This window comes from Hippichthys cyanospilos, chromosome 9 (assembly GCF_059441005.1).
Source record: "Hippichthys cyanospilos isolate Australia breed blue-spotted pipefish chromosome 9, RoL_Hcya_1.0, whole genome shotgun sequence".
In the NCBI taxonomy this organism is placed as follows: domain Eukaryota; kingdom Metazoa; phylum Chordata; class Actinopteri; order Syngnathiformes; family Syngnathidae; genus Hippichthys; species Hippichthys cyanospilos.
Window position 1 is genome coordinate 3,885,717 of NC_142377.1, and position 13,873 is coordinate 3,899,589.

General features: G+C 39.5%; 2 protein-coding genes across 2 annotated transcripts; both read right to left on the reverse strand.

Moving 5' to 3' along the window:
* Nucleotides 1–965: 965 nt before the first annotated feature.
* LOC148418562 (elastase-1-like) lies at nt 966–5,341 on the reverse strand. The gene is made up of 8 exons (XM_088424059.1): nt 5,270–5,341; nt 5,078–5,181; nt 3,600–3,700; nt 3,396–3,521; nt 3,164–3,300; nt 1,776–1,918; nt 1,210–1,359; nt 966–1,047 (listed from the first exon to the last, which is right to left on the reverse strand). Exons 1-8 carry the CDS (start codon nt 5,307–5,309, stop codon nt 1,036–1,038), a joined length of 813 nt encoding a protein of 270 aa, XP_088280185.1. The 5' UTR covers nt 5,310–5,341; the 3' UTR covers nt 966–1,035.
* Nucleotides 5,342–7,821: 2,480 nt separating this feature from the next.
* LOC148418563 (elastase-1-like) lies at nt 7,822–12,086 on the reverse strand. The gene is made up of 8 exons (XM_088423815.1): nt 11,937–12,086; nt 11,630–11,727; nt 11,442–11,542; nt 10,900–11,025; nt 8,615–8,751; nt 8,405–8,547; nt 8,027–8,176; nt 7,822–7,938 (listed from the first exon to the last, which is right to left on the reverse strand). Exons 1-8 carry the CDS (start codon nt 11,974–11,976, stop codon nt 7,927–7,929), a joined length of 807 nt encoding a protein of 268 aa, XP_088279941.1. The 5' UTR covers nt 11,977–12,086; the 3' UTR covers nt 7,822–7,926.
* Nucleotides 12,087–13,873: the final 1,787 nt, after the last annotated feature.

Here is a 13,873-nt window from a genome sequence, read left to right on the forward strand (position 1 = left end):
GACAGTTAGACCTTTGATTTTTTTAAGAAAAAAAAAGTCTCATTTTTCATCTCACCAAATCCAAACTGCACTCAATCACTAATATTATACAGATTACATTATAACAGCTATACATAATCGATAAACAAATACATACATAAAGGATTGAAAATGAGATAGAAGGACACAGCCGTCACTGTTTTGGAGAATCACCATACACATATGTGTTATTATTATTGTTGTTATCATCATTATTGCTATGATTGAAATATATAATTATAATGTCAAATTATATATGAGGTACTATTCAAAAATATTTGTTTGTTTTTATTCATTCAAACTGGCCAACTAGTTTTAATGTAAGTAATGTGTAATAATAATAATAATATTAACAACCACTATTATTATTATTATTATTATTATTATTATTATTATTATTATTGTTGTTGTTATTATTATTATTATCATTTCTTGGGGGAGGGGGGGCGGTCCTATTGTCCAAAGTGAGGTTCATCTGGCTTTATTATCAAACAGCTATAATTTAGGAACACGCCCATCACTTTAATTTATTTCGATAAACCGAATAGATGTTTTCTCAATATCCGCTAGATAGCGCTGTATCTCTTTCAAAGGAATAACAGCGTTTTGCACGGCCATTGATATTGTATCTTTTCATAAAATGGAAAGTATGAGAAAATAAAATTAAATAACAATTCAAGACAAAAGACAAATATGATCTAATAAATAAAACATTGTTTGAATTCAGCTTCTTTCAAAAGCAAATAATTTTAAGTCAGATCGATACATCGTTTGGCTTTTACAATAAGAAATTTGCAATATCACCTTTTTTACTTTTTACATATTTGTCATCGACTTAAGTGACGGAATCAGCTGATTTTCATTCTTAATTTTACATATTTATTTATTTATGTTACTTATGTTATCTGACTGTTGCTGCTGAACATAAAAAACGACTGGAAACGGTCAACGATAGAACATTTTATTCCAAAGGAATAGTTCGGGAAAGATCTTCAGTCTCCTCGTTGTCTTTTCCTTTCAACCCATTATCTGCAAAAATAAAATAAGAGGTATGAATCACGGCGGAATACATACAAACTGATGCTTTTCCGAACACTACATACTGCATTCACCACTTTCCTCAGTTAGTTTGACAAAACGGACGAGAGCAAGTTCAAAAAGTTTGATTGACACAACAGATTGAATACTGACGCTGTTCATCCAGCTGATGTAGTCGGATACGCGGGTGAAGACGGTAGGCTTCCTATAGGCATTGCAGCCGGACGACGACACGAAGCTGGTCACACCGTGTACCACCCACTTGCCATTCACGCTGCAGTTCAGGGGGCCACCGGAGTCACCCTGAACACACCATTGCGCACATTTCAAGAAAATACAGTGCCACTTCGATTTACCAATGTAATGTTCCTGTGTTTCAAAACAACTTGCTAAGTTCCATCAAGAAGGTTGTGGTTTCAAAGCCTTGACTGACTGTTGTGAGCATGTCCAAGTGTCCTGAGCAAGACACTAGTTGAACCACTAGTTGCTCCTGTTGCTGCGTCATCGTTATGAAAATGAGTTGTTGGTGCAAAGTGCTTTGATTACTTAAAGTAGGAAAAGCGTTGTGTAGTTTGTCTACCTAACCCTACCTAACCCTAACCCTGATATGAAATTCACATGCTGTGAACCACAATGTCTTCCTTTTTTCATGCAGTCGGTGCCTAGTTGGGTTCTGGCTGGAATGTAAAATAAATAAGTAGATTTTAGAGTCTCGTCACCTGGCAACCGGAGTCGTTGCCTCCACCAGCACAGACCATGGAGTTCTTGACCGTGCTGCCCCACCATCCATAGCTGGAGCACGTCTTGTGGTCCACCACAGGGAGGTAGGCCTGCTTCAACTGAGCAGACAGCTGACCTCCCGCTGGACGGCACAGTGGGAGCACAGAGTATTGATTATGTAGAGCTGCAGATAATGTGCTGCCACTGGAGTTTTGAAGGAAATCAAAATAAAATGTAAGCACTGTTCTATCAAGTAAACTATTTTCTGACGGTGTGATTTGTACATGAGCATGATATGACTTGTACTGTAAAGCCTCAGGACCATACCTGTTGCAAAAGCATTTGGGAAAATTTGAGAAAATTTTAAATGACTGACTGAATTTTTACCCCAAAATTCTTTCAGTAGAAACCAGAGGTGGCAACCTTAAAGAAATACTAACAATAAATGTAAAAAAAAAAAGAAAAAAAAAAGCCATTCAGGATCAAGCCAAAAGTAAAAAAACTCTTTGCAAAAACCTTGCAAACATATTTGTGAATTATTGTAACTACCGACAAGGAAAAAGCATTTAGTCAGTGTTGCCTGGTGGTGGTTTTGTTAGCAGAACGATGGAAACGCCCACTTGTGCTTTCAGTTGTATTGTTAAACAAATGGTATAAAATACAGTTAGGCTACAAGTAACAAATATTTTACTGACAGCTTAATCTGTTGATTTCTCTGAGTATCAGATTTTTTAGCGTTTTAATTTTCCATTCAATGTTTTTTTTCACATTGATGCCTATTGCCTATTGATGATTATTATTATTACTATTATTATTATTATTATATTGCTAATTTGTTTTTGTAACATGCTACAAAATTATATTAAAAATATTGATCAAGTTATTCAAAAGTAAAAGCAGATATTTGTAAATGTCTTTTTTGATTCAAAATAATCAGTCTTCTTTTATCAAGTGCAAAAAGTCTGAGAACATATTGCTGAGTGTAGAAAAGCTGAAATTCTGAGGATTAGAACAATTTCAGGTTTCTCAACAATCGGTTATCAAAAATAGGTATTGATAAATTGATTACTGCTCAGTTGCCGATTAATCATTGTACCTCTAAAATATAGTCCTAAAAGTACTCTCAGCAGACTTATTTATAGCCACAACTGAAAACCATCACTGTTCACAACAGTTGCTAAAGCTTTCACCAGGAAATCAGAACACTTTCAAGTGTTTACTTCGCTCAAGCGAGTAGACATGCCTTTAAAATGCTTATGAGACACATTCACAGTCATAATTACCTCCAAGTGTGGAGAGCTATTACAAGGTTGTAAAAACTGTTTCTCAACTTTTTTGAAAGTCTTGTCTAAACCTTGTGTAGGCTAGCGAAAAGATTATTACTCACTCATGGTGCGGCCCCAACCAGTGATATAGCAGGGGTTGTTATGGGGCAGGATCTGACCAGAGGGAGGGATGGCACCCAGCTGCACATTGTTGTTGAGAGAAGCCTCAGTTGACAGACGCAGAAGAGCAATGTCATACCTAACAGAGAGCAAGAAGAGATATTTGGATAAAAACGCTTCTGGATTCATTTTGACGGTACATTCAGGGGAATGGGAAAAAAAAGCACAGCTGACCCTCCAGCGACGTTGTTGGGGTTCCACCTGGGGTGGAGGTGGACTCGACTCACGCTCATGTACTGCTCTCTGCCCTCATGGCTGTTGATGTTGTGGTCTCCCAGAACAACGCGCCATGTCCTGGACCTGTGGCGGTGCGCACATTTGATTAGCGCTGTTTATCTAGAAAATGGTCTACATGCTCAGCCAAGTTTGCTTTCCCACCGGTCGACGCAGTGAGCAGCGGTCATCACCCAGCCTCTCTTGATCAGAGTTCCTCCGCAGGTGTGATAGAAGCTGCTGCCGGATTTGTACTGAAGAGAGATCTAATGCAACACAGGAAGAACACATCAAATATTACAAGATGTTCTGTACATGGATTGGTACAGAGTACAGAATGGGGAAAATCCCTCAACATTACATTATACATCTAAAATACTTTTGATTATTTTAATTTTATTCTACTTTTCCATTTATGTTTTCAAACCCGTGCACACGCAAATCAGTGCAAAGTAAATTATATCAAGAACTATGCTTAATTTTGGGTACTAAAATACAATTAATTGACCTTTTTTAATACGTACAATGTAGTATGATTGTGTTTTATTTCATTTTATGTCACTTTTAAAAAGTGACACACAAATGTTAAAATGAGTAAACACAAATTCAATGAAATGACATATCTGAGGTTTAAGTTGTAAAAAATTGGTATTGCAATCATACCTCACTTTTTGTGATCTTTCTTTTATTGAAATTTGTTGTAACATTCATGTTGTTTTAAAACACATACTGTGCACAGGGTTATCAGCGTGGGAAAAAATTAATCATCCATCCATCTATCCACCCATTTTTTACAGCAAATTTACAGTATTATTATATTACAGTAAATTTTTTAATTTATTGTATACTATGCGGCTGATGAGGCAAACTTGCAAACAACAAACGAGCTGTAAACACAGGAATGAGGCAAACAAATAAAAAGAATCAAGATAACAAAAATGCAAATGCATTTAGAAAAAGCAAAAATAAACAACAAATAGACAAAAAAATCAACTGCTAACAAAAATGCAAAGGCATTGAGAAAAGGCAAAAAAACAAACCAAAACCAAAAAACGATGCAATCACAAAAACAAACCCTGTATTCCAGGGTTCACCAACGCAGTGCCTGTGGGCACCAGGTAGCCCCGAAGGATCACATGAACAGCCCACAGGCCGGTTCTACAAATAGCTTATATGTGATAGAACATTGTACATTTTTTGGAGATTTTACAAATAAATATACATATATTAGATTTACATTACATATTACTCTCGCTTTACACATTTACTACAGCTTGTTTCTTATTTATTAACTTGAATTAACCAATAAAAATTACATTAGGACGGCTACTTTGCACACATTTATCAATCCAGAAACGTGTATTAGATGGGTAGCCCTGGGTATTACAGTACTCAGTACCAAAGAAGTAGCTCAGTTTCAAAAAGGTTGGTGATCCCTGGCTACTAGAATAGAATCATATCTGTTAAATTACTGACTTATGTTGAATTGAAGGCTTATATATATATATATATATATATATATATATATATATATATATATATATATATATATATATATATATATATATATATAAAATCTTCATAGTGGGGCATTCGTATAAAAGAACAAAGTAAGACTGGAGACCAATAAAAGTCTAATTTACCTGCCAGGGCCAAGAGTTGGCTCTTGCCACCTCGCCACCAACTACTCTCTCAATGGCTTCGTCATCCTCCAAGAACCTGGGCTGGGGCTCCAGGTCAGCCAGAACTGAGCCCGGCAAGGATACACCAAGCAGTAATGTCAGCATATTCCTTGAGAATAAGGTGTCAAATGAGAAAAAGCTGACAAACCTTACCCAGTGTGGCGAAAGCAGTCAGCAACAGAAACCTCAACATGTCTGCGGTTGCCCGAAAAAAACACGCTGGACTTCATGTTTTATTTGCCTTTTATACCCACCGGATGGGTTCTCCTCAACGTGACTTGTTTGGCATCTGGGCTTGTCCCACACTTATCACGACATGGGCGTTACATTAATTTTTAGAAGTGCTGACATGGCAAGCAATCGAGTTTCATTTTCCATGCGCGTTCCTGTACAATGCCTACTTTTAAATGTTTGCTTTTTTTTTTTTTAATCAATGATTCGCTACTGAACCGAATCAGCTTCTCAAGAACCAAACAATTAATTTGGTACACCTGCACAATCCACTAAAAGAGCTCAATTAAAAAAAAAAAAAAGTCAGCTTTTCAAGGTATTATATACATACTAGACAACTCTCCTTATTTATACGTGAGAGTCTCGATTTTGAACCCTATCTGCTGCATATGTCCTGAGCGGTCATCCTGGCATTTACCCCACTACAGATCTGAGGAGCTCTGGCCGTCTACATCTTGTATATCATTGATTAGAAGACAGTTTAATCCCACCGATTTCGAATATTGCTGTGGGCGACAGTAGCAATTGCTAGTTAGCTGTGCTAGCTAGCTAGTTTTGGGTGATCAATTTAATTTCCAACAAAGGACCCTTGGCCCTGCTTCGAGGCACTAAAATGATACTTAAAGATGCCTTACAAAATAACTCTAATATAATATAGTATGTCGGCACAAAATTGAAAAAAACATATAATATGGGGGTTGCATACACATCACACATGCTGGTTACAGCTAGCATACAGACTCAAGTCGCATGTCAAAAGATTGTATATGTGTCGGATGTAGTACCGCATACCCAAGTGGCCTGGTTCGCAAATTTGAGAATGGAGTCTGCTGATTTATGTTTATACATGAGCCATGATGGCCAAGGTTCTAAGCTGTATGTTTTGAAGAATGTGATTCTATATCTGTGAAGTAATCATGCTGTTTGAAAGGAAAGTATGAGTTGGAGCCACTTGTTGCTGGTGGGAGGTTTTGCAAGCCAGGTGTTACAGCCTACAATTCATTTTCCTGTCACATCAAATCACCAAAAGACTACTACCTCATGTGGATGAAAGGAAGTTGTAAAAACATCATCTTTCAAGATGAATAAAAATCTGTATTTTCCGTGAAGTAGCTTTGCTTTTGTTGTTGTTTTTATTTTATTTTTGTGACTTTTGTGACCTATTTTTATGACTTAAGTCATTTGTCATCATCAGCACTGGCAAGATTCCGCACATGATGCCGAAACTCTTGACGGGCGTAGTTTTGATCAACATATTCACTTGTCTCTGATATTTGATGTGTCTGGGGTTTGATACACAATGTTACATAATGCAGTAGTGACTTCATTTCATGGAAAGTGAATACGTAAAATATAACTTTCTTGCTCTTTTTTAGGGTCCCACCGTGCACAACAGCACTGGTTCACATTCCCGAAGAAAAGTGTTCAAATCTCGGCTTATTCCATTATGTGTGTATCCTTCCTGTTTGACTTATTTATTTTTTTTAGAGGTTCACTATTTTTTTTTTGATGTTGCCATTTTTGAACAATTTCCGGGGCTTGACAAACACCAACTAGGGAATTGGTCCAAATTATCCCCATCTACCAGGACAGTTCATTTGCCTACATGAACATATGTATGTGACATGTACAATACTTTTCATCTCCATTCAAACAAATATTTTTAAAAGGCCCATATAATGAAAATCCAACTTTTGAGGCTTTTAACCATGTTACAATGTTAATTTACTACTCTGAACACCCCTAAAGTGTGTTTTTTTTTCTTTCTATGATGCATTTCCAAGCGTTCCTTGCTTCTTCTATGCTCTCAGCACTGGCCTTGTCCGAGCAGATTAAAATGGCTCGCAAGAAGGTTGATGACGATAACAAGCCCTCATACCACCTCTACACAGCCCCCGTACCACCTGAGTAAATGCATGGCCACCATATCCGAGGAGGTGTTCATGTTTCTTACTTTCAGGTTCATTCTAGGGTTGGAGAAGGGAGTCGGCCAAGTGACCAACAATGTTTCATTTACTAGTTACAAAGATTTACTTTGATTTGATATGAGGAACGGCTGCTTCTCTGTGTGCTCTCTTGACATGTCTTTTGCTTTGTTGGCAGCTCCCGTTCACTTCAAAATCAGTAAAACACCTGCTTTTAGCTTCTTCATTTTATCCACCGCTGACTCCCAGTGCTGATCGCGGCAAGATTAACTTATTTGTTGTTGTTTTGTCCTTACAGTCAGCTTTAGAATGATATTATGGAGGTAGCATGGTAGTTACATGGTCAAAGGCAGGGTTTCAATAAACAAGCCATTTCACTTGTTGGTTAGAAATCCCCCCCCAAAAATAAAATAAATCCAATGCTCCAACGTTAAAAATCCCCAATTTATATCCATATATTTAACTGTAGCATTAAATACTATGATATATAGAACATCTGCTAAATGGTCAGATTTTTGACCCTGACAAGAAAGAAGTCACCACTCAAAATTAAGTGAATGAGCTTTATTTTGAAAGACTCTGCTTTGGTAGACCAATGATGATGGACTAAACAAACAACTGTCCATGTTCTCCACTGCAGACTGCTGTGTTTGTTTACATCATGATCTGTAAAAAAGAAAAGAGAAGTTTTGGGCAAATGACGTGGATGTTCTGTCAGTTATGGAAGTCAGTGACCGTGACGTGAGTCACCCACCGAGTCCATCCATTCAATGTAGGCGGAAACGCGGGTGAAGACGGTGGGCTTCCTGACAGCGTTGCATCCCAAGCCGGACACGAAGCTGGCAATGCCGTGAACGTAGTATTTTCCATTCACCACGCAGTTAAGAGGACCGCCAGAGTCGCCCTGAAATAATGCCACAAGTAAAAGCGAAAGCGTTGTCAATCATCATACCAAGAGTTAAGTACAGCTCACACAACAATAGTCAGGTGATCAGTGTGTAATCAGTGAGCATTTTCATTTAGGCTCATTTACAGTGCTAACGCTTGCACAGTATTGCAAACGATACTATTTTGATCGAGCTCGACAGGTGTTCTCTGTGACGATGTATTCTTTTTCCTTGAGGACACTCACATTACATCCAGACTCGGCAGCTCCACCGGCGCACACCATAGTGGTCTTGATGCTGCTGCCCCACCAGCTAGGGCTGGTGCAGGTCTTGTGGCCCACCAAGGGAAGGGAAGCCTGTTTCAGTTGGGAGGACAGGTTGCCACCAGCTGGAAGGAAAATCAGTGAGGATGGGCACAAAAGCACTAAGAAGGAGAAGAAGAATGACAAACTCACTGGAGGTGCGTCCCCATCCGGTGATGTAGCAAGGGTTGTTGTGGGGAAGGATCTGTCCGGAGGGGGGCAGAGAGCCCAGCTGCACGTAGGAGTTCAGGGAAGCCTCAGCAGACAGGCGCAGCAGGGCAATGTCATAGCTGTGTGAACAACATCCAATCAACACAATGACTGAACAAACTCCTAACTACTGATCCAGTGCCGGTCTGCTGCTTTACTTCCCCATATGCAACCCTCTACGGGAAACCATTAGGAAGTTGCACCACTGAGTTTTGAACTCAAGCCCATTAATGACCTTTTTTGAGGTAGACATATTTTAACCATTTTTTAAGTAATACTAAAAGCAAATATAAATTTTAAGCATTCTTTCGTTAGTGTTTTTAACCCACCCAGGTTATTAATCAGACCTTTTGTAATTCACTTAGTAATGAACATACATTTCTTTGACAATTTCCAGTGATCTTTGGTGGAGACATCCATTCCAGGATGGCTGAGTCAAGTCATCCTTTGTACTGCTATTTGCTATTGTCATTCAGCAAAATTCTAGAGATGTCTTGGTGCTGTGGGGCGATGCATTGTTCACATTCCAGAAAATTGTTTTTGAATAGCCCTGATTGCCAGCCATAAACCCGCTTGTGTGGTCCCGGCTGTGGAACAGGGGACCAGATCTACACCCTCAGCAGGATCCTCAAGAGTGCATGGGAGTTCACCAAACCAGTCTACATGTGCTTTGTGGACTTTGACCGTGTCCCTCAGGAAGTTCTGTGGGGGGTGCTTTGACAATTCAGAGTACCAGATGCCTTGATACTGGCTGTTTAGTCCCTGGGTACCACCATTGTCAGAGTTTGTTCCGCATTTACTGCAGTAAGTGTTATTTACTGTATTTCCAGTGAGGGTTGGACTAGGCCAAGGCTGGCCTTTGTCACCAACTCTGTTCATTATTTTGAATGAACAAAGAATTTTACAGAATTTCTAGGCCCTTCAAAGCATTGAGGGGATCTGGTTTGGGGGTCTCAGCATTGGACTTATGTTCTTTGCAGTTTTGTGGTGCTGTTGGCTTCTTCCGGCCATGACTTCCAACTCTCACTGGAATGATTCGTAGCCAGATATGACGCGGCTGGGATGAAGATCAGCACCTCCAAATCTGAGACCATGGTCCTCAGTCGTAAAAGAATGGAATGCCCTCTCTAAGTAAGAGAGTTTAAGTATCTTGGGTTCCTGTGAGGGTAGTATGGAAGATCGACAGGCAGATTGGTGCAGCGTCTGCTGTGCTGCGGATGCTGTTCAGGTCTGTTGTGGTGGAGAAAGAGCTGAGTACAAAGATGAAGCTCTCTATTTACCTGTCGATTTACGTTCTTGCCCTCAACTATGGCCATGAGCTGTGGGTCTTGACCCCCGCCAAAAAAAAAGATCTCAGATACAAGCAGCCGAAATGAGTTTCCTCCACAGGGTGTACTATCTCTTCCTCCACCGGGTTTCCAGGCTCTCCCTTAGAGATACGGTGAGAAGCTCAGTCATCTGGGATGGGTTCAGTGTTGAGCCGCTGCTCCTCTGCGTTCTGAGGAGCCAGTTGAGATGGCTTGGTCATCTGGTGAGGATGCCTCCCAGATGCCCTGTTAAGAGTTAACGGGCATGACCCAACAAGAGGAGGCCCTGATCATGATGTAGGGCACCCTGGAGAGATGTCTTTTGGCAGGGAGTAGCCAGAAAAAGTGGCCGGGGAGAGGGAAGTCTGGGTTTCCCTGCTGTAGCTGCTGCCCCGGCTACCTGACTCCAGATAAAGCGGTAGATGATGGATGGATGGATGATTATTTTTTTCCCACTCTGATAACCCTATGTACAGTATGTGTTTGAAAACAACATGAATGTTACAAAGAATTTCAATAAAAGAAAAATCAAAATGTGGATGGAGGATGGATGGGTGGTGGATGGATGGTGGATGGATTGTTTGGAGCGAACCCTCGGCCTACTCATTTTGAAGCTGAGGTAGATAACCAGTCTGCCACTCTGGCAGATGTAAATGTATCTAACATTTTAGGAAACTGTAATAAGTCTTCTAAAGGCTACCTAATGTTGGAACTGGTGAGTGTCTCAGTCTGGCTTGGTTCTGATAGTAATGGAAAAGAGGCAAACAACAAAAAAGTAGTGTAAAAGTAGATTGTAGAGAATTATTGTAAACATGTATAGCACAAAACCACACAGTGAAATTCTTACTCTGTTCACCTCATCGAACAGAAGACGGCAGCCACGGTGGGTGCCATCATGCTAAACATGGCATTAGTCCTCACCCCGCAGCCACGTTGTTGGAATTCCATCTTGGGTGGACATAAACTCGGCTGACGCTCATAACCTGTTCTCTGCCGCTGTTGCTGTTCAGATCGTGCTCGCCAAGAACCACACGCCACGTCCTACGGCTGAAAAGACACATTGAGGAAAACTCTAAAAGACTGAAATTTGGCCAGCATTTAAAATGGTTCCAGTGTAATCAATCGTGTATTAAGTAAAATAGTACAATACTTTTCAGTTTGCTTTTGCATGTAATTTGCTCTAAATGCCTTTGCTGTGTCGCGTACTGTAAGTTGAGAAGGAAAAATACAAAACATTCAAGACAAAATACTGTACCAAAAAAATATTTATGAACATATTTCAATTAAACATACACACGCAAAGTGGTTTGTGGGATTCATAACAATGACGCTAAAAGAGTAAAGTAATAATGATTTTTTTTAAGTCATGTAGTAAGAGTAGTAGTGTGCTAATTGTTTTCCCAACTAGGATGATGAAATTCATGTTTTGAACATTTAATAATATAATAAAACAATCCTGATACCTGTCTACACAGTGAGCAGCAGTCATGACCCAGCCTCTCTTAATCAGGGTTCCCCCACATGTGTGGTAGAATCTGGTGCCAGATTTGTACTGTAGAGAGATCTAACAAAAGAAACACAACACTGATGTCTACAAGCTTGATCTGCAGAATTTGCCCATTCAATTCAATGCATCCTATGCTCCATTTACCTGCCACGGCCACGAGTTGGCTCGGGCCACTTCACCTCCCACCACCCTCTCCAAACTGTCCTCCAGGTATCTGGGCTGGGGCTCCAGCTCAGCCAGCACTGTTGGAGAAAGATATCACAGGAGACGTAAATGTTTTATTTTAATGTGTGGAAGAGAGAAAGTGCAAGAGAAAAAAAGAATGCTCTGCACTTTTAGCTTCACTAAGCTTAAAATGACTGACAAGGTGACAGTAAGCAGCATGATGGAGAGAGAGACGATCAATATGAACATTTCCATATTGTGCGTGTGTGCTGTGTTGCTCTCTTACCCAGGGCTGCCAGAGATGTCAAGAGCAAAAACCTCAGCATGTCTGCGTAGGCCTCACCAACGTTTCTGAAGTGAGGCAAATGCTTTTCCACTTCTTTTATACCTCAGCTCAACCTTCACTCTTTTTGTGTATATGTGTGTGTGCTTGTGTGCGTTGTGTGAGTTGTCCAGCTATGCACCTGTTGACAGTCCCACAATGTGTTATCGTATTCTGCAACAGTTCAAAATTGAGGAATGACACGTAGACTATATATAAGTCATTTAATGAATCACACAGCTGTTTTAAAAAAAGTTGGGAAAATGATCACCTTCCAAGTATTTGCAGAAACTTGGTGTTTTCATGACATGTTAAATAAATAATAAATGTGTAATTTATTTTTATATTTCATTTGAAAGACACCTACTATCCATTTTCTCATACATATTTCACATTTTTTTTCTCATTAAAGGTATCTTTGCTTGTAGAACACCATTTAGTTTATGTCTTTATTACTGTAGCATATTGATGCTTGTAGGGCAGGATTTGCCAATTCTGGTCCTCGAAGGTACCTTACCAGCATGTTTTTGGAGTAACTCTCCTCTGATGCCCCGGATTTAAATGATTTAGTATAATTATCAAGTTTCTGCAGAGCTTCCTGATGAGCTGATCATTTGAATGAGGGGCATTGCAGGAGAGTTGCACCAAAAAACATGCTGGATAGGTGCCCCTGAGGAGCAGAGTTGGCGAACCCTGTTTTAGGGGAAATCCATTAAAATATTTTCATTACACTTGGGGTTCTAAATCTTTCTGGAGTCAGGGACGCCTCTTAGAAAGCAAATTTTCCAAGGACCCCCATTGAGAATGTTTGTGGAAATTACAACAACAACAACAAAATCATTTAAGCCAAACATATGTCCCCTCATTATTCAGCAACATGTCCAATTTGACAACAAAAATATTTGTTACTTTTTAGCTATACTGAATTTTAGAAATGAACAAACCGGGTCAATTCCATTGCAAAACGTTGCTGCCAAGACAGACAGACACAAAACACATTTGAAAATATACTAAACTGGTTGAATTGGTTGCTTTATTGAAAAGTCATGAATACTTTCTCAATTTAATATAGAATAAAATGAAATGAGCACATACACATTTATATATATATATATATATATATATATATATATATATATATATATATATATATATATATATATATATATATATATATACACACATGTATTTTCCTGGTTTTGCGACAAAAACAACTGTCTTGACCCTAGGAGCTTGGCTGTATTTGTGTTGTTTCGTCTCCATCTGCAGGTGTTTTTAGGTAATTGCACATTTTCTGTTGCGGTCTAACTGCCTCCATGCAATGCGTCACTACAATGCTGGTCTGCTATTGGTCGGCGTCTCCTCATGAAGATGCTGGTCTGCTATTGGTCGGCCTTACTGGTTTAAAAATGGCGGAACGGTAAAGCTTTGTTCGATTGTGAGTGATTACAAACCCGTTAAAGCGAGAAGTAAGAAGATGATTTATATGATATATATATATATATATATATATATATATATATATATATATATATATATATAGCCGTTTATCCTCACAAGTCTCTGCTGGTGCCTATCCCAGCTGACTTGGGGCAGTAGGCAGGGGGCACCCTGAACTGGTTGCCAGACAAGCGCAGGGAGCACAGAAACGACTAACCAATCATGCACCCAATCATACCTAAGAACAATTTAGTACATCCAGTACACCTGCAATGCTTGTTTTTGAAGCGTGGGAGGAAGCCGGAGTGCCCAGATAAAATCTGCATGCAAACTCCACAGATTAAGGCCGGAGAGAGGGACTCACATTACTAAAAAACTATGGTTCCCAACAGAAATGTATGAAGTCCCAAAAATTGCACAGTAAAATGGCCAAAATTAGGAGTAGGAATCTTTGTCTCACG